This window comes from Calonectris borealis, chromosome 14, assembly GCF_964195595.1.
Source record: "Calonectris borealis chromosome 14, bCalBor7.hap1.2, whole genome shotgun sequence".
Lineage (NCBI taxonomy): Eukaryota > Metazoa > Chordata > Aves > Procellariiformes > Procellariidae > Calonectris > Calonectris borealis.
Window position 1 is genome coordinate 10,702,474 of NC_134325.1, and position 26,009 is coordinate 10,728,482.

The 26,009-nt window shown below is 37.6% G+C and overlaps 1 protein-coding gene across 1 annotated transcript in view; it reads left to right on the plus strand.

Moving 5' to 3' along the window:
- The window catches only part of PARVA (parvin alpha), a 69,708-nt gene extending 45,639 nt beyond the window's left edge, over positions 1–24,069 (plus strand). Inside the window, exons 2-13 of the mRNA XM_075163190.1 lie at positions 1,088–1,177; positions 1,277–1,347; positions 2,555–2,657; positions 4,557–4,697; positions 6,739–6,854; positions 12,382–12,440; positions 13,497–13,516; positions 14,903–14,964; positions 15,642–15,710; positions 17,347–17,448; positions 18,249–18,321; positions 21,801–24,069. Of these exons, the coding sequence (XP_075019291.1) occupies positions 1,088–1,177; positions 1,277–1,347; positions 2,555–2,657; positions 4,557–4,697; positions 6,739–6,854; positions 12,382–12,440; positions 13,497–13,516; positions 14,903–14,964; positions 15,642–15,710; positions 17,347–17,448; positions 18,249–18,321; positions 21,801–21,877 (983 nt within the window). The 3' untranslated portion in view covers positions 21,878–24,069. The remainder of the gene's footprint in view (positions 1–1,087; positions 1,178–1,276; positions 1,348–2,554; positions 2,658–4,556; positions 4,698–6,738; positions 6,855–12,381; positions 12,441–13,496; positions 13,517–14,902; positions 14,965–15,641; positions 15,711–17,346; positions 17,449–18,248; positions 18,322–21,800) is intronic.
- Positions 24,070–26,009: the final 1,940 nt, after the last annotated feature.

Genomic DNA, 26,009 nt, shown 5'->3' on the forward strand with positions numbered 1-26,009 from the left:
CAAGATACAAACTTGTCTGATCACCAGAGTGGGTACCCTCCCTGCACAGTGCTATGTGTTCTTCCAAAGCGGTAGGATTAGTGTATTGGCTTGTTTGTACTTATTCTCTTCTGTTATGGAGGCATGTTTGTGCAGGGAAGGAAGGGTTTTGTCTTTGTAACCTATTAAAGTTTGGGTCACCCAGAGGCATGAATGCAGTTGCTTTGAACTGTACCGGGTACAGAACCTGTACGGTCCAGAACTAGTGGCAGGACTGCTTTTACACTTCTCTGGTTCTCTCTGTTCATATGTTCTCAGAGCATGTATTACAAGAACATTGATTTTTGCAGCATTAGGGGACTTTGGCTGAGTAAGAACTTGTCCATATTTCCTGACAACTGTGGGCATCTCCAAACTATGGGATTTTGGATTATTTCCCCATTCGCATGTCCAAGTTCTTTCTCAACCTCTCTGGACTTCACACTGAGGCGGTGCTTTTGAGGGTTCATCATCTTACACCTGTGTTCTGCTGCCATGGTTTCTGCTAAAGAAAGGCCAAGAACACATCCCACAGTCTGCTCCAGCTGGTCTCTGACCTGAACAACGGAGGGAGCCGTGTGCTGTGACTGCACCTTCAGTCCTAGTTTATCAGTCTGGCAGCTCCTGTGTGGATATATAGCCAGACCCAGCTCTTCTGAGGTAGCTAAACTTGAAGCGTCTCCAGAGCAAGGGTGACATAGCTGAGAGCAATAATCATTCCCTCAGCTAAAATGATTCATTAATGTTAAAATGTCAGGACCGTTAAAATGCAAGTGAGCCTTTTAAAATTTGAGGACAATGGGCCTTATCCTGGAAGAGATTTGGGGAAATTGCATTGATTCTAGTACCATTATCCATGAAAAATCTACTCATTCAAGTAAAAGTTTGTTGGCTGGGCCTCCCACTTTTGTTAGCTATATTTTATTGCTGTAATTACACCTAGTGGCTTATCTAATAGAGTCATGTTCTTATAAAGAAATTAAGACAATTAATGCTACTTTTAGCAAGAGTGAAATAGTAAGTAAAATTGAATTGAAATTTGACCAAGCTCTTCTTTTTTATTTCCTAGTATCTGAATTACAGGAAGAAGGAATAAATGCCATTAACTTACCTCTCAGTCCAATTCCATTCGAACTAGACCCTGAGGACACTATGCTAGGTAATTCACAACAATTTTACATCTCAACATAAAAGCTTGATGTAAAATAAAGTGTCATGCCTGTAATAGTTTCTAATTTCTTTCTTTTAAACCTTCCAGAGGAAAATGAAGTCCGAACAATGGTTGATCCAAATTCAAGAAATGACCCAAAATTACAAGAACTAATGAAGGTAATGAAAAGCATGTAAACACTTTCTGGAAAGTGAAACTATTTTTTAATGCTGTCCCTACCTCTTTCATAGAATCATAGAGTCATTAAGGTTGGAAAAGACCTCTAAGATCATCGTGTCCAACTGTCAACCCAACACACCATGCCCACTACACCATGTCCCTAAGGGCCTCATCTACACGTCTTTTAAATACTTCCAGGGATGGTGACTCAACCACTTCCCTGGGCAGCCTGTTCCAAGGCCTGACCACTCTTTCAGTAAAGAAATTTCTCCTAATGTCCAGTCTAAACCTCCCTTGGCGCAACTTGAGGCCATTTCCTCTCGTCCTATCGCTTGTCACTTGGCAGAAGAGACCAACACCCACCTCGCTACAACCTCCTTTCAGGTAGTTGTAGAGCGCGATGAGGTCTCACCTCAACCTCCTCTTCTCCAGACTAAACAGTCCCAGTTCCCTCAGCCGCTCCTCATAAGACTTGTGCTCCAGGCCCTTCACCAGCTTCGTTGCCCTCCTCTGGACACGCTCCAGCACCTCCATGTCCTTCTTGTAGTGAAGGGCCCAGAACTGAACACAGTATTCGAGGTGCGGCCTCACCAGTGCCGAGTACAGGGGCACGATCACCTCCCTAGTCCTGTTCATTTGAACACTTCAAAGCACTGTTTAGATACTAATTAAATGAAACCACATGGTGTTTACATCCCAGTGAAATGGGGAGGTTATTTGTTGTAGTATCTTTCTCTAGATATGGCACAGTGAGACTTAAGAATTTGGATTAAAATCCTGAGTCCAGTTTCTTAGTACTATCCCACCCGCAATCTAAGATCACACTGACTTCCCTTGTAGTCTTTGTGATTCTTGGGGTTAGAACTTTAGCAGAAAGCTTCATTAGAATCGACTTCAACACCTTTTGCTTCACAGTAAGATGTTAAAATACTACTGAAAGCAAAGGACAGATTTCACTCCAGAAGGCACTGCATCAGCCCAGTATTTGTCTAGACATTGTGGTGCATTGACACAGCCACCTTAGAAGAGTCCTTCCTAAGTCCTTCCTGTTTTCTTCTGATGGCATTTCAGACTGATTTGTATTTTGAGCCATTGCAGCTTTGGTATTCTTTCTGCTAAATATTTTCATCATTGTACAAAATGACATATGTTTTAAATTGCAAGTGAATAGTGTATAATACTGCCAAATTTGTGTTTCCCATATAGGTATTAATTGACTGGATTAATGATGTGTTGGTAGGAGAGAGGATTATTGTGAAAGACTTGGCTGAAGACCTGTATGATGGACAAGTATTGCAGAAATTATTTGGTAAGAAAGAAATATATGTGCATGCTGTTGGGCCACTTTGTCAGTAAGTGGATCACTTGTTTCTACTTAGGAGCCTTGGTATCATCTTACATTTATGCCACTAAGTGATATAAAAATAGCATTGTATTATGAGACCCTTGAGCAGTAGGCTGTATGCACAATCCTTATAGCTACAGTGCAATGTGTGGTGCTCTGTAGTTGATGAGAACAGCATAAAGCCTACCTGGGGTGCTAGAGAGGGAGGGTTCTTGTCTTGGCAACAGTATTCACTCCAGTTAAATTTATTATCTGCATATGTGCTGTACAAACTGAACCGTGTTACAAGTGGAAAGTAAGTTTGAAGGCAAGGGTATTTTCAGTACAACGGTGGATGTTTTTAATCTCTGCTGGTTCCATAGTATAGTTTATTCACATTGCGAAGTTCCTCTGGAAAGTTGGAATTTCTTTCTGATTTGATGTCTGGCTTTTAACATTACTGAGGTAATGGTACCCAGTGGACTGCAAACTGAGCTTCAGCTAAGAAACAGATAGAGAAAAGAAACTGCTAATGCAGAGCTGGCATGTGCTTTTTTACTGTTGGCTTGGAAGCCATTTTCTTAGTTATTACAGCTCATAAAGTCTCCAGTAAATTTCTTTTCAGTATCTTAAATGATTCTCGAAACATCATGTGAGCACTTCTAATAAAGACTACACAGACTATTCCCTTCTATGACTGGTTAAGTTATTGAATATATTGTGATGGACTGGATATGCCCCAGACTGAGCAATTTGATTCTCATGGGCTGACCTCCAGTGACTTCGCCCAAAACCCCAAAATTGCCTATCAGATACAGCCTGACTCTAAATATGCGTATGCTGATCCAGCACTTAGTGATTTCGGTGGAATCAGGTCTATGCTAACTAAAGACTTTGGTCTTGTTGTGAGACTATGGACAGACTGATTTCTGTGGAGGCATAAGAAACCCGTGGAGATAGCAGTCTCTTAGCCAGGATTCATAGGCTGGTAGCTCAGGCTTACTCTCTTTGGGAAGATATTCAGTTGGCTTTGATGAGAACAAGATCAGCTCTTACCAAGCTTAGTAAGATATTTTTTCATAGAAGTAAATTGATAGGCGACCAAGCATTTTGTTTCTGGTGTTGTTATCAGGGAGCTGTTATTGCTAAATATTCTTTGCTTCCTGTTTAATGGTAAACACTAAGCCATGTATGTATATACCTAGCAATCTGTACTAATTATTAACAAACCAATTCATAAAGTATTTTAAAAACTACTGCAAATTTTGAGTGCAGAAAAGGGCTGTGGTTTCATAGAAAGAAATTGCCTAAGGTTTTAGTTGTTTTCATACCTCCAGAAATACTTGGTCGCATTTCTTGGATGCATCCTCCATCTCTATGAATATGATGTCACTTCACTTTTATTACAAATGGGCCAAGTAAAATTTTTAAATCTCCTGAGTCTGAGGGAAAAGCCGGGAAGCTGAGAGTGATGAAACAAATCTTCTTAAAGTTGGTATTTGTTTCCTAGGTTTGATGGTCTGCTGTACAAGCCACTTGCATACAGAATACCCTTTATCCAGCAGCAATAGAAGTAATAGGCCTTACCTTAGAGTCTGGTGTTCCCTAAAGGGAGTTGAAGCAAATATTTGTTAGCCAGTAGTGTGGCTTTCATTAATGCTTGGCCTTCCCCTTGGCAATGGGTAAATAAAGGGAAAATGTGAGCTATATCTTTAGGAGTTCAGAAGTGTGGAGGAAAGTGGCTCTGCAAGGAAAAGCAGATAATTTAAAAACTAGGAAGTCTAATATCTTTTGAATGTACATCTGGGTGCATGGTATGTCTTTATGTTCTTCATGGAGTTGATGGTGGTTTTTCTTCTGTTTTTTCTTCCATTATCATTTCAGAGAAACTTGAAAGTGAAAAGCTGAATGTTGCTGAAGTTACGCAGTCTGAGATTGCTCAGAAACAGAAGTTACAGACAGTACTTGAAAAGATCAATGAAACCCTTAAGCTCCCTCCAAGAAGCATTAAGTGGAACGTTGATTGTAAGTTGTGTGTTTTCTATGCTGTTCTCATTTGTTGACAGCCAAGAGTTTATAGCCGCTATCTGGAATTCTGAAATACTCAGTGATAACGGAAGGCTGAAGCCTGGTATTTATGGTATGAGCTGCTCTGCAGGGCACATCCAGATGTGGTACACTCTACTCTCTTTACTGGTGCTCAACCTCCAATTTAAATAAACTGTCTTTTCAGAGTCTGTCAAAGTATGGCATTTCTGCTCTTAAGTCCATATGCATACCAGCTTAGGTTTTCTGTTACTAAATTGGTTTGCTGAAACGGGCAAGTACCTGCATAAATGTAGAAGATAGGCGGAAGGAGGCTTAGGTCCAAGGGCTCCCTCTTTGTGTAAAATTTGCAGCATAGATACGAATAATGTTTCTGATCGTTTAAGGCTAAATCTGAACCACCGATTTTGATTACAAAACTATCATCAAGATTCAGACTGCACCCTTCCTGTTTTACTGTATTAAAAATGAACATAGTAATATCTAATAGAAATACTCTCAATGGCCCAACACAAGACTTTTTAGTGCATACGTGTTGCAGAAAGCAGGTTATCAGCAGTTTTAGCAAATTAGGCCTCTTAATCTGTTTTAAGTTTGGTATCCAGATCCATTTCACACTGGTGGCCAGTATATAGCAGTTTCCCTGTCTCCTATACCTGTCTTGAGCTGAGCTGTTTTGTATCCCATTCCATTCACAACAGATTAGTGAGAGGGAGAGAAATAGCTCGAGGAAGGAAGAGTGAACATTAGGCTTCTCTGACTTTCCCCTTTGTGTGGTCCCACTGAGTGTTCTGTCCCCATCTCTCTTCAACCTCCCCCCAGGTTTTTTCCATTCTCTGTTATGCAGCTGGAGGCAGGGTGTTTGGAGTGGCCTGACAATTTAAATTCTAGTTTTAATTTCATGTTTTAGATGTGTTTTAGAGCTAAAGTAGAGATAGGCAGCAGCAGCTGGAGCCAGCTGTAGCACACACCAGTCCTAGGCAGACAGACATCTTTTTAGTGTTCTGCTAAAGCACCTCATCCGTGACCACTGGCACCCCAGCCAAATTTGACAGCGATGCCAAATTTTATATGAATGAGCATCTCCACGGCAGAGTTGAGACTTGCATTGGAACGTAATGAAGAAGGATATTTCAGTGAATCTGATCCTGCTTTACCAGGTAGTAGTAAGGTAGTAGGTATTGGTTATTGGTAGTTATTGGTAGTTATTGGTAAGGTAGTAGTTATTGGTTAGTTCAAGTACAAAGAACATAAGTGCACTGTATTGTAGCTATCAAAGATCATTTAGGAATACTACTCTGGGGAAGGTTATAAATGCAAAAACAAAACAGAAGAAGAAGAAAGGCAATAATAAGAATTAGAAATTATTCGCTTTCATGCCAATGGTTTGATACTTGATTGAGGATTTTCTACAGTATGGCTTTTGATATCTTGTAAGTCGTGCTAGTGTTAACTACCCATATGAAACCTGCTGTGAAAAAGCTTCAATAACAAGAGCTATAACAACTTCATGAGGAATGTTTGAGTCATTGAGTTTAGTAAGTTATTGCTTAAGGCTTCTGCCAAAATAGGCTCGTTTATCATCCTGCAGACATTGTGACACTTAAAAATGAATAAGTGCATGTTATGAGTACAAAAATATCTTTCTGATAGTCCATAAATCCTTATTGAAATAAAGGGAATAAAGGAAAGGCAAGGAGAATGCAGAGACAGCACTTAAACTGCTGTACTTAAAATCTGGCTTTTGGATTAGCTTTAGATTTCCATATACACAAGCCTATGGCACCCAGACATGTTGCAAAAAGTAACGCTTTGGTGCTGACGCATATTACTGACTGGGCTGCATTCACATGACCTGTTGAGCAGGAGGAGACCAGTAAAGGAGAGGTGCCTTAAAAGTGCCCCCTGGCTCCAGGTGGCAAGAGGAAAAGAGTCCCATAATCCCTACATCCTAAAAAGTAAAAATATGTGCCCTGGTTACTTTGCAGTTTCTAACTTGTGCTTTTAATATCTATTTCAGCTGTTCATGCTAAAAGTCTCGTAGCAATACTTCATCTTCTGGTTGCATTATCACAGTATTTTCGAGCACCAATCAGACTCCCAGATCATGTGTCCATTCAGGTTGTTGTTGTGCAGGTAAGAGAGATGTTAAATAGCTCTTGGTAGTGTTGTGAAATTGACTGAAGGGTTTCTTGAAAAATACATCTAGAGTTTCTGTTTGGGCGGGCATGTGTGTGTCTCTCTGGCTGACAAGAAACACACGTGTGTCTTCCCTGCTGACAGTGCTTCAACCAGAAAAAGGCAGAAGTGCTTTCCCAGATTGAGCTGTGGCTCAGAATATCTTGTTTTGGTTGTGAAGTGGCCAAACTCTGACATTAAAAATATATGAAGCATTATTATTGTTGGAATGTGTTTGTTTATCACCCAATATGATCTCTAGAATTATTATTTTTCCCATTTTTGACGGTCTTCTCGCTTGTGTAGAGATTCAAATCATTCTTGGCACTCAATGATGAATTGTCACTGTTTATTACATTCAGATTCATGTTAGGTGACTAAATATTCTTTTTCAGCCTTGTGCATGCTAATTTAGTATGATTACAGTGTTGGCTTTCTCATAAGCGTGCAAAAAAACCCAATCAACTAAATCTTTTGTGTCAGTCAGTCTCCTTATTAGAGCTTCATCCATCCAAACTCTTCATGTTACTCTGTTCATCGTTTTTCTTTCAGTTGGACTTGTGCTTGCTCTATCTTATTTGGCCTCTTCCCATTTAATCTGCTTTTCTTTCTCTCCAATTAATTTTGCCTTTATTTTTCACACTGTAACTGTCTTTATTTATGTGTTTTAACTGATGTTACCCTGAAGTATCTGGTGCAAAGAGATATTGCTCAAGTTTTGTGTGACTGAAAATCTGTGGGACAGATCTGAGAAAGTAACCACCCCTTTTTCCAGCATTCAAATCAGACAAGTTTTGTAATTTGGGGAGAAATCTGAAGGAGAGTCTCTGGTAGATGTATCGCTGATGCCTGATAATGACTCATTGACTCTCAGATTCTGCTTTGTGGGTTTCTCTACAGATGATGAAAGAGAACCCCAGCAAATCTGCACTTGTGTGTCTAAGGCTTCAGAGGAACATAATTTTCAAGCACTTTCCTTTGACTATTATAAATATATTAATTACACTGGTTTATCTCAAAGTTCTGCCAAAAACAGCTTAAGAAATCAGGAGTGCAGTGGTCAGGGCATCTTTGGGATGAGAAACTAAACCAGAAAAAGAACACAGTCCTAAAATAAAGAACCAGATCTTGCATTCTGCTGTCACTCCATACGTCCAGACAAAATTCCCGTCGAAATCAATGGACGTAATTGTCCTCTTGTTTAATAGGCTACTGTAGTTCAACAGCAAATGCACTGAAGTCAGTAGAGATAAACCAATTTAAAAACAATAAGTAGTGGGAGAATCTGGCTCACTGCTTTGCCTGTTAGCTACACAGCTGTAGCTCAGGCGCCAGTGAATTGCAGAGAAAGCAGTTGCACCAGAATAAAATCCAAGTAATGTTGCAGAAGATTTCGCCCTGCAGACCCAGTTCTTGGTGAAAGCCAATCCGTGGAACTCCAGGGCTATGCTGATTCCTATTAACATAGGGTGGGGGCCAGTATTCTTGCTGTAATTGTGTTTGAGACGTTTTTCATTTTTATTTTATGGTGGGTGGGTTTTTTATTTTTATTTTTTAAATCTGTCTTTCAATGTCCTGTGGGATTGGTTCTGTGTAATTCATCACATACCCTTTGAACTCAATGAAAGTTTTAATCAATAATCAGCAGATTCTAAAACCTAATTTAGTGTTCAATCTTGCACTCCTCATGTTCTAAACTCTCATACATTCTGTAAAGTAAGATCATGCCTAGGGAAACTCAACAGACTATGTAGTAGCTGGGTTTAAATTCTACTCTATGCAGTTTGATAAAGGGAATAGTAGAGAGAGAGAGGAATAAAAGAAGTAGTACTTTTATGAAGTCTTCAAGGAAGACTACCCTAATTAATTTCATGATTTTGTTAGGTTTAGAAATACATAAAATTTGAGGCTTGCCGTGTTGGCTGGGTGTAGTTTATTGAAATAGAAACAAAGATATTTCTGAAACAAAAAATGTGCTCATGCCCAACAGGTGATCAGCACAGTTCTTATGAAAGCTTGTTTCCTTTGGCTGTTTTGTACAAAAGCTGTTAGCAATGAGAGTAATATGAAATCTGGATTATGAGCTGATCTGGTAAAAAATGTGATAATTGGACCTTTTGTAGCTGTTTTGTTATATTATTTTCTTTTCCTTCCATACTAATAGAATGAATAACTTTGAACAAAGGCCAAGCTTTGTTTGATCATTTCTACTGAAACAAGTGAGAGCTTTTGTGGAGAGCTGGATCTTGCCATCATTTTTCCTCTTTTTAAAAATTATTTATTTATGCCATCCACAAATGGTTAAATGACAGAGTGTTTGTGTGCAAGAGCTGTAAGTCAGAGAGTATAAGAATGCCTTGGCAGAGCAGTCAGAATGGCTTAGCATATTCTGAGCACTGGGACAGCAATTCTTGGGTGCATAAACTGCTGTTAAGCAAAGCTAGGAAATGAATGATATTAGAAGAAGGTGTACATCACAAGCTTAATCTGAGATCATTGGTCCCACTGCCTCTCTGAAAGCCCTGGGAAGGTCTGAAATGTTTCTGAGCAGCATTGCCTCCAGGTTCCCAAGAAGTCTTGTTTTGAACCTATGACAAAGGTATTTGTCCTTTCAAGCTCCAGAATAGTTCTGCATTTCATCTTGGTGGGGCAATTATAAAACACGATCCTCCAGGTGAAATGGATAGCAACAATACATAGGCAAAACCCACTCAAATAGTGGGAAGGTTTTCGGAATGGGACTTTGTATGGGAAATAAAGCAGTTGGTCCTCAGTTATATAAACCTGCTGGCATATAGCTGATGCGAAGAGACATGAAGAAGAGAGACCCTTTCCATTTCCAGACATATTACCCAAATTTCAGATGTATTTTTTTTGTTCTAGGGGTAGTCACCAATTTAAAATGATAAGTGATTAGGAAGATCTTTCATAGCCTTTAGTGGAGTCTTTCAGCTGTGAGGGAAGAAGATGCCAAGCCTGTCCAAATAAAGTCTTCTGTGGTCACTGGAATGTGCGTCCAGCTTTTCTTTTTAATGGGGCAATCTTAATTCATGCCTTATTTCTCAGTGACTTTCAAATAATAGGTGTTCATTTTTATCATTTGTTATTTCAGTTATAGCCACTGTTGTCTTTAAGGAACATTGCTGGACAGTCTTTCAGTCCTCAGTAGCACTTGTTTGTATTTTTAGGAATATTGTGTCATTCTCTGTCAAGTATAAAACAAACTTCACAACAGGTGACATCAGTGTTAGGGTCAATTTTGAGGTGGAGAGTTTTTAAAGTGCAAAAGATGTATGGGAAGCAGCCTTCAAAGAGAAGGTGCTTAGACTAGTGTTTCTAAGGCCCATTCTGTTTGTTGCCGTTGGGACTTTTTCACCAGTCTTTTTACAAATCAAAAGCATAGGAAAGTCTCTCTTGACGTGTGCTGGTCAAATAAGTGTCCACCGGATGCATGTCATATTTGGGCAGTGTGGAAATTCCATTAATGTTAGTGATCAGATACCAGGTACAAAACTAGGGCTTGATGTCTTTTTTTTTTTTCTGTCAACAATAGGATTAAAGTGCAGAATTCCTATTGATACTAATTGCAGTTTATAAAAAAGGGAAATATGTTTTATATCGGTACTGGAGTATGTTTTAGGCTATTTTTGCATGTTTGCAGAGGGAAGGTAGAGTGCTAGAAGCCTTTTTCTTCTCCCATATCACCGCACTGGGCACTGAGAAGTACAGTTGCTGTTGCTATGATGCTCAGCTCCTCTAGGAAACAAGAGTGATAGGGCTTTCGCTCCAGAAGGCATCATTGCCATGTCAGAGTCATCATCAGGAGGAAATAAAAGTTTCATTTCAACCTGCAGCAAAGGGAAAAATAAACAAAAATCCCCAACAGAGTGGAATTCTAACTTGAGCTAGCATGAACTAACTAGATTGTAACTTCAAGTGCAAGTACTTATTGCTGTCTGCACAAGCTGAAAATGAAGATAGCCCTAAATGATGTAGTTATTCTTCAGACTTTCAAGATATGTGACAGAAGATGTCTCAGCAGCTGTTCTGTGCCCCCTGTTTCGGTATGTAACACACTAGACTCCACTCTGTTTTTTTAATGTTCAAAGGTCCTCCCTGAATGCATTTTTAACCATGTGCAAGATATTTAGTAACAGGGCTTTAAAAAACATAACGGAAAGCCCCTGAAACTATCATCTAGCTAAAAGGACAATTCAGATTACTCCAAGTGCCAGTCTGGAGTGATCCAGAGGGTACCATGTATGGCTTTCGTGCAGAAAGTAAGTTTGATCCTCATATATTTTAGTAATGCAGTATAGAAGTAATAGGCTCAAGCCTGGCCAAATCCTGAGCACATCATACACCGAGGACTGCCTCAGGTGGGGATGTGCTATCTTCTCGAAAGCAGAGAATAGCAGAAGCCCCAGTTCCCATGCCCTGAAGGACTTTTCCAAAAGGTTAGTCTCCTTTTCTCTTTTCCACGTAAAAGGCAAGTCTAGGACCAGCATAAATTTATGTTTTCTCATTTCCTTGTATGACAGTGAGTGAAGAATCATGGATAATTGCCTAATGTCTAGACTTTACATGCAGTCGTCAGCATTTGCCTGACTTTTCTTTCTGTATTGCAAAATTTTACTAATTCCGGTGAACAGAATTAACAGAGAGAACACAAAAAGAAGCAAAACATATGTGCGGTATTTACACCACCACCAGATGACTGTGATCAGCATCCTGGAAACAATATCAAATTTTTAAACTCCTTCGTTTTCCAACTGACTCAAATAGCAACCATTTGAGTTGGCTTCTGCCATTTTGTGTTCAGCTTCTAGACACAGGCCACTCACCACCATGTACAAAGGGCTTCTCCCATCTGAAGAACATTGGAGTCAATGCATATATTAACACCAAGATGACTAGGGTCTGGAGCAGGCTGTGAATAGATGATCCTCCATTTTGGTTTTCCATCACAAGCAAATAGAGCTCTTTGTGTGGAGAGAAGTCAGAAAAGGAAAACACTGAGGCAAGAAAGAAATTGTATGAACAGGGCAGAAAGAACAGATAGCCTGGGAGCAAGATTTTTGCAAAAGAGAAGCATGGGCACCATCCGCCACGCTGTTCATTGAAATACAAGGTTTAATTCAACTCACCTAGACATACCTCTACTAAAATACTTACATATGTGTTTAGGTGTTTCAAATGTCTTGCTGAATTGAGGCCTTTAAAAGAAAAGTGAATTAAGAACAATGGAGAAAGGAAAAGAAATACTTCCTTCTACAGGTGGAGTTTCAAGTTTCTTGTTAATGTACAAAAGAGTTTTCTGAAATACTTGCAAGGTGAAATAATATATTACTGTAAGTTTGTTTAAAAAAAGTTCTTATTTTGCAGGTTTCTTATCTAATTATGTTTATGGATGACAAATAAATTTTTACTGTACCCTAAGCATTAAACTTTACTGAGAAAAATGTCACTTTTTTATTTTTTCCAGAAACGAGAAGGAATCCTCCAGTCTCGACAAATCCAAGAGGAAATAACTGGTAACACTGAGTATGTCAACACCACTTTTGCCAGAGTTCAGTAATTGAACACAGATGCGTCTCAGAAATTCAAACATTTGCTGATATTTAGATTTTGGTATTGGGGTTCCAAGGAAGATGATGCATCAGCCAGTGACTGTATTTTAGCCTTTTCAGGAGCTGCAAACATGCATCTAAAAATACAAAAGGGTGAGGAATTAGAGCTGGGGAACTGAGAGCAGGAGACCAGGATAAAAGAAAAGAGAGAGTGAAGATATACAAAATCTCTATTTTATATTTATCTACTGTTAATTTATTTCTGTATTTATTATATTTTTTATTATTTTATTCAAAAGTCCATCAAACAAACAAGAAAGATATGCCTTATTCTTTTATGTTGGTATTTATTTGATAGAGAACTAGATTCTTTCAAAAAGGAATGTGATATGATTATTTTTAGGTGTTTGGACTTTGGGAATGTAAAATGGTGGTAGTAAGCCTCGTACATGTCATCTCACTGAACAATTTGTAACAGAAAAGTTATTCCAAACTAACCGAAAGCGATAGTTGAATATCCTAGTTTCTAACAGAATGGATAGAAGTCGGACTATTGACTTATTATTAATCTTTATGCATTTGTTTATGTATCGTAGTTATATGAGGGATCAACTGGAGCAAAATGCTGCAGTCCTTAGGAACCCAATCCAAGCATTGTTTTGGCTGGAATTGTATTGTAGTTGGTGTGGTAAATGTATCTTCAAAACAGAGGGAAAAGTTTTCACAAAATCAACATGAAAAAGCCTTCTTCACTCAGGCAAGGTGTGTTGATTTGGTTCAATAGTAGGAAATCTGAGATCTGGTCTCTCATGAGACGTTAGTGAAGCCAGGAGATATTATACTGATGGACTTCAGACTAATCCAGATTCGCAGTTGGAGTAACTTGATGAAGGTTTTCTTAATTCCATGGATCTACTCCAGTTTTCACCAAACTGAAGATCTGGCCACGTATGCTGTTTTCTTTTGCAGTACAATGCTTGCAAGTGAATTATATATAACTGTGGTTTGTTTTTTGTTTTTGTTTTCATAGGGCATTATCAGGAAGGCATGGTAAGTTCATTTGATTATTATCTTTTTCTTGAGACAGCCAAAGTATACGTTAGTTCTGCAGTGGGTGGTCATTTTGATCAAACTGCAAGGAAGTAGAGGATTTCAAGTTGCCCTGGCAAATATATAAATATATGCACCATGGGCTATTGTGGCAGTTAACAAAAGGAAAAAAGCATTAAAATCAGTCTGACTGTCTTTAAAACACATTTCCTTGCTTTTCAGCACGTGTTAATTTGCAGGTGCTTTGTGGTTTAACCTCCAGAACATTACTGTAATAGTATTAATGGTCCTAAGTTCCCAGCATAATGTGAAACGATGTCTTATCATAAACCAGCTGCTGAACTCGTTGGCATTCTTGCATACATTACCTACTTACACTTTAATGACTTTGAGTCATTATTCATCAGGCCTAAACACCATGCAAGTTCCTGTGCCTAGGATGTCTTACTGCTAGTATTGAGACTGGCCAAATTCCTGGCCAACAGAAAACAGTCATCTGAGGAGCTTAGGTGGAGTCCCACCAAGAATTTAGCATTTGCTTCTTGTATTATTTCAATGGTTGCCTTACAGCTGGTTTAAAAGGCTACGTGCATGACCTCTTTTCCCAATGATATCCCTGAGCAGTCTTACTCTGTATAAAGTCTGCCTTCTACAAATGCATTTGGATCTACTTTAGCATTTTTTTATTGAGGAATATGAATGTAGCTTTTTGTGGAGTCATTCGCTATCATTCAGGTAATTGTCAAAATGGAAATTGCTCACAAAAGGCTCTGGTGCCTTTTTTTTTTTTCTTCCCCTGTTTTCTTCAAAAGGTGACTACAGTAGCACTCCAATCATGCAACCCTAGGTTGCCTGTCCTGCTGATAAAGTCCTAAATTGCGAATCAGAATGGTCCAAAAACATCTATACAAAGGACTGTATTGCAGCTGTATAATCATAAGCTTGCTTGAGGTGATTAATAATATAGCACACCACAATGCCATCAGTGGCCCATGGGGAAAATGGGCCTCTGTAGATGTAGTGACTTTAGATGTAAACTCATGGTCTTCTGCACACAATGATTTGGTTACTTAGCTCCCTGTATCTGGCTATTTAAGGTTTTACGCATAAAGATACCATTCTTTGTTCATTTTTGAGAAACAGGGTTATTAGGTAATTCAAATCGTACTTGAAAATTATGCTTTTGGTAAATAATAGAGAATACATTACTAGCAGCTTATAGCAAGAGAGCAGTATGCAAAATACATGGTACTTGGAATACAAAGAGATTATACTGAAACCTTTCGCTGACTCTGTTGTCTTAAATGAGTGTGTGCCTTAATAAGTGTTTATTCTGCATTTGGACAACTGCTGCTCAGTATATTAACATCTCTGAATTTTTTTCAGAAAGAGATGCATTTGATACTTTATTTGACCATGCTCCAGACAAGCTCAATGTAGTGAAAAAGGTTGGAAGGTTTTTATTTTTAAAATACATGTGTGCATGTGCATGCTTGTGTGTATCTGTTTGTGCATATGTAGTGCGTGTGTACGTATATAATATATAATTGGCATAATTTGCATTCATTAAATACAATTGAGTTTTATGCTTAAACAAGTATACAAATTCATGATTGTAATGTTACCTTTTATTAATATTTAGCAGCGTGAAGTTGACTTTGGAACACAGAACAACATGTAGTTATCAAAGTTTCCATCAAAAAGAAGTTCTCACAAAGTGTATGTTGAGTAGAACCCAACTGGTAGAGTGAGTGTACTGATGCCAAAGAGGTATCCAGTTTACAACTGCCAGGGGTCTGACCTAGAGTATTTTGGCTGCTGTCAGATTTGAGTGGAGTCCAATTACCCACTTCCCTATAGTCTGCTACAAGTTTTTTTTTTAAGAATTACTTTGTTTTAACAGTGTATTTTTATTTATATACATCACGTTCATTTTATTTCTGTTCTTCATTCTTGGGAGAAAAAAGATTTTGTTTTTCTTATGTCACATTTCAGTTTTTAAACTTAAAAATTGTGTTGCGGTCTCTTCACTCATGCAGATTCGCTTCTGAGTGGAGTTCGTACTGTATGCATTGAACTGCTGCCCTAGTGAATAGGCCTTCACTACATTGTTTTCATATTTCAGACTCTCATCACCTTTGTGAACAAGCATCTCAATAAATTGAATTTGGAGGTCACTGAACTGGAGACCCAGGTAGAATTTCACAGCCTTTCTTAAAGGGGAGGGATAGTTGCACTATGTTATGCACTACGCCCCCAACTTTATCGCGAAATTTCGTTGAATTATTATTGATTGAGCTCTAAGATGTTATTTCAGCAGGAAACCTTTCAATTCTAAATACGTTCGTATAAGGAAGACCCTCACCAATTAAGCAGAGAAATCATGAGGGCAGCTACATTTCTCTAAAACAGTTTTGTATTTCCATTAGCATAAAAATCAATTAACAGATGCTACCTCTTGGGCGCTGCCAAGTGCTGTAAGCAGAACCTGTGCTTGTTTTGGTCAGGAAAGAACTGTCCGCTTGGTTTGATCCAATGTCAAGCTGAACAGTTGTTTCCTGCCTACCTTTACACAAGCACGCAATCGCATGGGATTACAATGAGTCTATTCAGTGAGATACGTTCTTGAGAGTAAGGCTACTCAAGTGTATAGGCAGCTGTACAGTTGGGCTGCAGGCTTGATTGCACCACAGAAATAAGGGGGTACATGGTCTTCTTTCTTGTTCTCAGCTGCTAAATTGGCTGGAAAGAAGCTAAAAGAAAAGCTTAATCCTGCTGTATTAATACCTCCCCATGTGAACAATTGCAGCAGTTATCATAAGAAAATTACAAGGTCAGGCAGGAACGATTGTATCCACACTATCAAAAAAACCCAGGTGTCTTCAGGACAGGCTTTATTTTATGTCTTGATTCACGTTATTAAGAATCTCTGGTTTATTTAAATAGCTATCAATCTGATAGAGATTTTTCAAAGGTAAAATTAAGATTTAGTTGGAAATAATGGGTAAGAGCTTTCAGAAGGGTGTTCCCTATGCCTGCTTACTGCATTGGGTACTTTTGGAAAAAACGTATTATTCAAATGTACCTAGAAACCCCTTAAGCGTTTACCTGAAACAGTATTCCCTAAGATGGGAGATTGTATTTCTGTCAGTTGAAAGAAAATTATCTACCTCAGGAAGGTGATGGGTTGCTTCAGATAACTCAATTTGGTTGTGAGGATATCTCAGTGCATTGATAGACCTGATGCCACAGGGGTAAGAGTGAGAGACCTTTAAAAAAATTTTATGGATGTTGCTATTTTTTTAGACGGAAATGAACGTATATCATAGCAATTAGCTATCTTCCATCTGTAATTACATACACTTAAAATTAAATTGACTCAGACTTGCAGAACGTGGACAAAGATGATTCTTTGTTCCTTTATTTCCTCCAATATATTGAATTTCAGTGCATCATGAGATTGCACCTTCGTTCTGCTTTTCTCTGCTCAGCGAATGCCATTTGAGAGCTTGAAAGGTGGCTGTTCTGATTCACCACAACTAGTAGAATAGAAAGCAAAGGCATAGATCAAAGCCACTGATGACCTCTCTTTCCAGGAACTTTATTCTGCATGTATATTTCAGCATTAAGTCCGTTTTGGAGAAGACATAACAGAATGTACTAACTAAATAAAAGGAATCAAAGTGAGATGAGATCTTTTAGTTGCAATTTAAAATATTTGTATTACTAGTTTGTTGACAGTTCTGCATTAGACAATATATATCTTGTTCACTAAGCAAAGCAATAAGTTATTCTTCAGAAAATGTACTGAGAAATGTCTTTTTTTACAGTTTGCAGATGGTGTGTACTTAGTCCTGCTAATGGGTCTCCTAGAAGGCTATTTTGTTCCTCTGCACAGCTTTTTCTTGACTCCTGATAGTTTTGAACAAAAGGTAATTAGATTTAATTTTTCAGTTAAAAACAAATAAACATATAAACGTGTCTCGTAGTACAAGGATGACACAAACTTTTCCACGTAAGTTTGATGTAAATAGCTGAAATCAAGAGAGGACCATACTGGTAACCATTTCCAAGCATTTTTAAGATGTCACTATTAATGCTTATCCAGAATAAAAAGGAAAATTATGTTAATGATGGGGTGGTTAGCGAGTATTAGCTGATTTTGGCAGCCATTGTGTGATGCTGTCATTGAACCAGACTTACTGTTCATTAAGTGTATAAAGAATTATACACAAGAATTGATGACAGAACTGATTTTTTGTGTCCAAAATCCAAGAACTTAACATTTGAAAGGTTTCATGTTTTTTGGAAGCATGAAGGCATATATGTACTATGTATCATTTTAAGACCAACTATTACCCCTGTGTCTGTTGCTGTCCAGGCAATTCAGCTGTCTATTCAAGACAAGAGCACGTCATGGGCCATCATGTTCCAATTTTTAAACTTGTGGGAGGTGGGCTATTCTTACTTGTAAGTAATTTTTCTATGGATAACATTAATTCACATGTTATTTTTCAGTTCCTTTTATATTTCGGAAACCACCATCACCACCCAGAAAAAACCAAAACAATGGATTGTCTGGATTCCATGGACCAGATCTTCCACTGATATACAGAGCCCTGACTATTTTTTCCTTCTGAGCATCTGGGTCTTCAGCTTCAAGTCTTCTTTTGACCATTTGTACTATACTGTATATAGTTCACAATAACGACTACCTTTATTATATTTCTAGGTCCTCAATGTATCCTTTGCGTTTGAACTAATGCAAGATGGTGGATTGGAAAAACCAAAGCCAAGACCAGAAGGTATCTATTCTAGTTTCTTTGTATCTTCTTAAAATTTTGCATTGGATCCAGATCTTATCTCATAGGATTATGGTATAGCTAAATGAAGATTAAAACATTAATCCAAGAGCGAAAGGGAAGATACATTTTGAAATGCTAATTTCAAAATGAGCTGATGGATATGCTTTTTCAAATACTACAAGGCTTCCTCTCTTGAGTGGCCAGGGTAAGATTTGCGTGACCAAACGTGCAGTAATACTCAGATATTCACTGAAAGAAAAAGAATACAATTGTGCATGGTGCCACTGACAGATCTGAATTGCTCCAATTGCTCCATTTTCCCCCATCCCACATCTTCATACTAAACCTCAAGTATTCCAGTGTAATTTACAAGATTTTCACAGAAGAGGTGGATGTTGTGGAAGAAAAATTCAAATGTTCACATTCAAATGTTCACTGCCTTTGAGTGCAGGACCTAATTGTACATATTTAAATTAGATTTAGAGCTGGAGACTGAAAGTAAAATGTGTCTTCAGGGAAGATGAAGGTTTTGCTGCTGACTTTAGCAGAATTAGGATTCCACTCCTAGGATTCCAGTCCTCTTTGCTCATATAAATACAGGGTTTAAATCCAGCTTTTCAGGCTGGATATAGGGCCCTTGATTCACTATGTTATAGGGTACTCTTGTGGTTCCTCCCATGAGAAGTTACCACTTCTTACCATGCAGGAGCTGAATGTGCAGCTTCCGCTCCACTCTTCCCAACAGGGGTGGTAGCTGGGCTTCTGCTGGTTACCAACCATAATAATCAATATACGTGTGTTTTCAAGACCCATTGCAGATCCACATTCTATGGTGCACGCAGTCTTTTCATGCCGTAATATTGGATTGTCATTCCCTGAGGAGTTGATATAAGCTAATGCTCAGTGTTTTATTTCTAATAGTAAGGGCTCTCTGGAGATTCAGGCACACATCACTGAATCAAGTTCTGCTCCATTCTGCTTATTTTCCATCCCTCCCAACTTCCAGATCGTAACAGCAGCAGACATACGCACACACACAAAAAAATATGTCTCAGGATTGAGCCTATGCTGCCTATGCATTTAATCTGGACCTACCCAGCTTATTTTTTCGCTTCTTTTGATAGCTTGAACTCTTATCCACAATCATGCTTAGCTAAACCAGTGGTGACTGTATCACAAACTTTTATGTTTGAAATAGTCAAAGAGAGAAGGGGGAAATAGTGAAATCTAGGGATCCAAGTAAAACAGAGAGTGTCTCTGATCCCTTACTCCCCATGGAGGTTTAAAATTCTTATGGCATTTAATTTTTCAGGTATTTATTGCTCTAGGGGACAGCTAATTTTTCCAGTATAAATCAAGCCATAAGGATATTTCAGCATATATAAGACATTTCTTGTGCAATTATTGAAATGCTTAATATGAAACTTCCTGCCCAATGTGAATGGAAAAACACATCTGTTTTATGTGTTGTTACATTGGGCACAATGCCCGTACTTAAAATTTCCAGTGAGCAAAAGAGTATTGAAAAGGATTTTACCCTAAACGTGTATACTAAATACTCTTTAAATTCCTACACTGTTTCTTTGAGGTTCTTGAGGAAAAAATATGCTGAAAAGTGCTTTAGAATATGAAAAACATATTTAGCGGAAAAAAGAATGCGGTTAAATAAATGAGTATGAAAACCAATGATTTTTATGGGGTCAACAGTTTATTTGGGTTATTTGCAATATAATTGAAAAGGTATTAAAAAGCTTTCCGTGACCTTTTACTTTAAAAATGGCCAGAACAATAATCTACTGAGTCTGTAATGAATTCATTTGCAGTTTGAGCTTTTTCAGATTACTTCTTGAAATGTGTACATCAAAGCCAAATTAAAGTTTCTCTTTTTGAAAATTTCAACCAGTAAAATATTAGACATGTTGGTCAAACACACATAGCAATGGAAAGAACTTGTCTTTCTCTGGGAGCACGCTTCTTTTTAGTTTGGACGTTTCTGTGGAATCCTGTTGTGGTGGTGGAGTCTTCTGGTAACTTTGCAAAGACCTGTCAAAGTTATCTCTTTGTTCATTTGAAGTTCTGTATTAGGAAATGAAGGTGTTATAGCTTGCTACTGGCCTGAAAGAGGAAACTTCTGAGTTATACTCTGCAATACTGTTTGCATATAACATGATGTTGTGGGAGCAATGTGCCCTTTGTGTAGTTTTTGGCATTTTCTCTTCATTTTATATCAAGCATTTTTGATCTGATTTATTAAGAGCCACAAAATCATGTGGCCATGGTTTCATGACCATGCATAGTCTCAACATAAAATCTAGGTTTGATTGTTTTCACCCTTGGATCATTTTCACCCTTTGTCCATGGATGTCAGTTTGCCGTGTAGCTAATATCTTTAGTCCTTCAAAGTTTGCATACTTTGGGACACCATGCATAGGTTTGATTGGATACATTTTTCAAAGTATAAACCCTTCACAATCTGTGAGAAACATCACCGTATATAAATATAATGGCAAAAATATGTGATGATTACATACACAATTTACTAGGCTTACTTGGAGGTTTTGAAGACCTCCTGCTTTACACCTTCATGGCCAATTCCAAGAACCAAAGTTAGGAGATTGAGTTCCTATACAATCAACAGAAAGAGATAGGACTATTCTAATTCTGTTCTAATTCTATTCTATTCTAACTCTTTTCTATTCTTTCTGAGGGCAATTCTGAGTCCCTATTTGAGATTGAATATTCCTTGAAGCACTAGTGTAGACTGCTGCAGTAGTACTTGTCAATTTGTTTTATAGTTTTCTTGTGAAATAATATTGACTTTCTCAACAACTTCTCTTGGAAACAGCAGGTATTCATTAGTTTTTTGTTTCCTATAAATCATTTACTTTAGATGTTGAGTTTCTAAGGACTGATTCAGCATGTACATCAGCTAACCCAAAGCATTTCAGAAGTGTCTTCGAGGGGCACTTGTATACCTAGCTTCTTTAGATCCTTTAGAAAATTTAAACTTGCCTCTAGCTATCTTGCTGAAATTAGGCCTAATAAAGGATGTTGCAGCCCAGAATGCGCCAGGTCCTGCAATTCTTACATAAGAGAAGAGTTCCATTGGTTCCTGCCTGATGTTTTTTTCAAAATCATTACTTTTTGGCCATAACCAACTGAAGATTCAGTCATATTAAATATATGTAATGCTAGGCACAATTTGTCTCATGGGCATCTAAACCTTGGTTGCATTTCTTCATCAGTAACATTAGCCATTTGTATCCCTAACTAAAAGCGGCTGAAATAATGATTTTTGAGTTGCCAGTTTAAAAACTGTGCTTTATTTATATTTCTACTCTTTCTTACTATCTTTGTGATTCGAATATTCATGGATATGGATCTGAACAAGGAAAGCAAGTAGAGAACAGGCGCTTTTTCTGGAAATGTTTTGAGCTAATGAAGTTACTAATGTTTTTTTCCCTTGTCCTTTTTTCTAGATATTGTAAATTGTGACTTGAAATCTACACTGAGAGTACTGTACAATTTGTTTACCAAATACAGGAATGTGGAGTGAAGAATTGATTTGGGACGTAAAGGAGTGTTAACAAAGAAAGCATCACAACTAGTGTATTTTTCATCGGCATTCCTCTGCATCTTTATCCTAAGAGGAACTAAACCATTTACCTGAAGAATTTTTAATTCATTATTCTTGCACTACTATTTTCATAGTAGATTTAAAACTAATATAAATTATGAAGAAAAAGGTTTGGAGGAAGGTATTTAGGTATATTCAGGAGAATTAATGTCTCAATAGTAACTGTCTTCACACTGTTTTGTAGTAGGTGAAACAAGAATGAAAAAGAGATTTAGTAACTAATTCAAATCAGCCGTTAAAGCCAATCATAGGAAGATTCAGCACTGAGTATCTATTTTAATATTTTTTACATATATCTTTTCTAATCTGGGGATTTTGTATTCATGATAAGATGGTTCCATTCTAATTATGACAAATGTGCACAGGGAGAAACAGTTAAATACTCTTCTTCACTTCACAGCTAAAAAGAAGAGACTTTCTCAAGCACTTAACCTGATTAATTTATATTTCCAGTGCTGTTAGGCTTGAATTTTATGGGTACAAACTGAAGTGGCTACTCATTCCTTCAGACTTATTATAATGTGATACTGCTTTAAATATGTGTTATTGACCATTCCGCATAAGCACACTTTGCAGCTTGTCACTTGCTTTTGTTCGAGGAAGAGATCTTTTTTGCAAAGTACACATTTCAGGAAAACACACCTGTATAATACAGTTTCCCTATAATGTTTGTATTATTACATAATATTAGAAAGTAAAAGAATGGCTTGTTTTTCTTTTAGTAGTTTAAACACAGGATTACCAGGTTGCAAGTATAGATTTATTGCTAAATAGGATTTAGAATCTGTCCCTTTGGTTGATTTTATGATAAATGTATTTTGCTGCATAATGTCCAGCACAAAAAATAAGATTTATTTTCCAGAAACATTCCTGTAGCCTCTCAGATACAAAAGCACTGCTTTTAGGTCAAAACTACTCCCATCTGTAAAGACTCCGTTACAGTGTAAGGTTCTTTGGTCATTTTACATGGCTATAAAGAGTACTTTTTTCTAATCATAACCAAGTATAAGCTGTTATCTGTTTGGTTTTAGCTTTAACAAAGACACAAAAGAGAAATGGGAGTTGATTCTTCCCTTAGACTTGATATCAAGCACCAGTTATGTTTGCATAAAAAAGCTGATAGAGACTGCCTGACACAAGTGTTAATCATAAAAAACTGCACTGGCATAAGTTGAAGAGTAAATTAATCATTTGCTAGAAGTCTTGATGTTAGTATTAGATACCTTTCTAAAAGAAGTGTTCCCATGCAACCACAGATTCTTGGGATCCTGGATTACACAGTAAGGAAAAAAATTCTTAGGCAGGAATCACTGGACGACTGTTTAGAAATCTTCAGACTGCTTAGTGCAGGAAGGAGACTTGTTAATAGTCATCCAATTATGGCAGAACTGGTATAGGTGAAAGGGAAAGCAATCCGTCAACTCTTGAGTCTGTTCATCTGAAGAAATGCAGTTCTGGCAAGAAGAGTCAGTTACAGCTATACGTTACTCAGTATATAAAGCATTATAAAGCTTTTTTTTTTTTAATGTAGAGTTTTCCAGTGCAATATTAGCGTAAAGGGAAGACAAGCGATTACGTTCTGTCTTTGATGAACACTAACTGATATTTAATAACAAAATGATACTGACTTCTGCTGGGGGGCCACAGAAATTATTATTCTGAGAAGTAAATATCAACCTTTGCAATGGAAAGTCAATATTTAATTCAAAGGACAATACCTGGATGTTCTCTGAACTCAGGATTGTTATCTGATTGTTATAAGCATTCTAAATATCTTTATTAAAATATTCTTTTACCTCTATATTTTTAAATGAGTTTCTGAAATTAGAGGTGCAGAAAATAACAATTATTTGCCTTTTACACAGGTAAATAACTGGACATTTTGACCTCAGTGAAAATGAACATGTTTTCATTATATCTTTAATACCAGAGAAGCTAAATGATGGGAATTAAGAAAGCATTTTTTGAGCAAACTGAGACAGAACTTCTCATGTATATACCAGCAGCAATTTCAGCTTATTTTAATGTTTCACATGTAAGTTTTTCATTTGCACACCTAGATTGTAGTAATTGTAATTGTTAATTAATAAATCTACGATCGTTTTTCTGCAGATCATGCTCAGCTGAAATACTCTTTTACATCTCAGCAGTGCCAAAACATTTTGATTGCCCTTGTTTTCAGGAGTGCACTTGCTTTAAGAGGAGATTTATATATGTAAAGGAAAAAGCTTAGGAACAGTGAAACTGTTTTTTGCCTGGACTTGAAAATAAGTATTCCTGTGCTATATTGGAGATTTTGAAGTCTGTCAGACTCCATTTTCCATCCTTAAAAAACATAAAACTGAGACAGAATGGTGAAATCCTCATGCTGAAATACAATTACACAGAACCATAGAAACATTTAAACAATATCCAACCTTTACACAATTATCTATCCTATGGTAAGAATTTATGTAAATTAAAATCTGCTATATAAACAAGAGTGTCCTATGTAAATACAGACCCATGTAATAGTTTTAACACATGCACACAAATAGTATATGCTGCCATGTAGGAGTGGGTCACTGCTTATATTTTTGACAGTGTAGATTTAAATAGCTATCAGATAACTATGAAATCTAATATACAGATTATATCTAATATTTATTGCTTTGATACAGAATATTATAGAAATATAGAATACTACTGTAAACAGTTTGCTCTTCAGCAATCAGTGTAGGCCAGCACTTTCCTTCAGGGAAGTGAAATGTTACGTTAGCTGGGCCAAATTCTGCTGACACCTATAATACTTTTGTTCTTGATACACAGCGGTGTATACTGATGTACAGCTGAATGCAGAATTTTCCTCACTGTTTATATTAAGGTAGAAGTTCTTTAAGTTTTAGGTCAATCATGGTTTTATTTATAATTACTTTAAATGATTAAATAGATCCAAATCAATGGATTTAGCCCATGTAAGATATGAACAGTCACCTGGAGAGGCCAGTTTCTGTACTAGTCCCAGAGGGAGCCTCTGATCTTGAGGCTGCTATCTCAGCGCTTTGGCTATGTCTCTAAAACCGGGTAGTATGAATCCAAGCCACTGCCTTAAGGTCTCATGGTGGTATTTGGATCTCGTCCACCAGACCAATGTGCTTGTCTGTTGCTCTCTGTCCCATGAAGGCCCACAGGTAGCTGAGTCCACCAAAAACTGGCAGATTATTAGCCTTCCTTGAGTAACAAACAAACAGTAAACATTGCTGCTGCTGGGGCATTATGAAACTGCCAAAAGAACAGTTTTCTGTGCTTCTCCAACTTCTAATCCATCCATTGCATCCAGCAGTATGGTATCCAGATTTGTTTTGTGGTTGGAGAGAGGCATCCTTTCCTTATTGATGGATCCTGGCATGCTCTGTCTACCACACAAAACTTTTTTTTTTTCGAAGAGGAGCTACAGATTCTTAATAGTATGTCAAAAAGTTGTTGTCAAAATAATTATCTGAAACCCTAATATCTTGAGGTCAGCTCCTTTCATATTTCTTTCCCAGCTGACTGGCATTTACTTGCCATAAAAACCAGGCCCTAGAAAAAAGGTATTGAAGGAATCTTTGCATAATTTTACCTGAGACACACACAAAAAGTCCAGAATTGGTTTGCTCTATATTTCCAATGGAGTTCAGACGCACCAAGTTTCTTATTAAATGAGCTGACTGCAGAATATCTAGTTCTTTGCATTTCTTAGTCAGTAGATATCTTCCTGTTATAGGCTGGCAGCAGCCCGTGCAGCTACATAGTACAGGAATTCAAGTGGACCGGCGAGTGCTGGATAAGGTCCTAATCTACTTCGATTGACTGTGGACCAAGTTGCTGATTGGCATATCTCCATGTAAACCAGTGGCATTAAATCAACAGAGCATTTGGTCCTTTCTGTTTTGTAAAGGGTTGCAGTGCTTGGGAATGGTTTACATTCAGACAGACTATATTGATTGAGGTAAAGGCTACTTGGTTGATCTTTGTTCTTACTTATTTTTGTAAAGTGTGTTTTTTAAATTCATGTTTCAGATTAATTTAG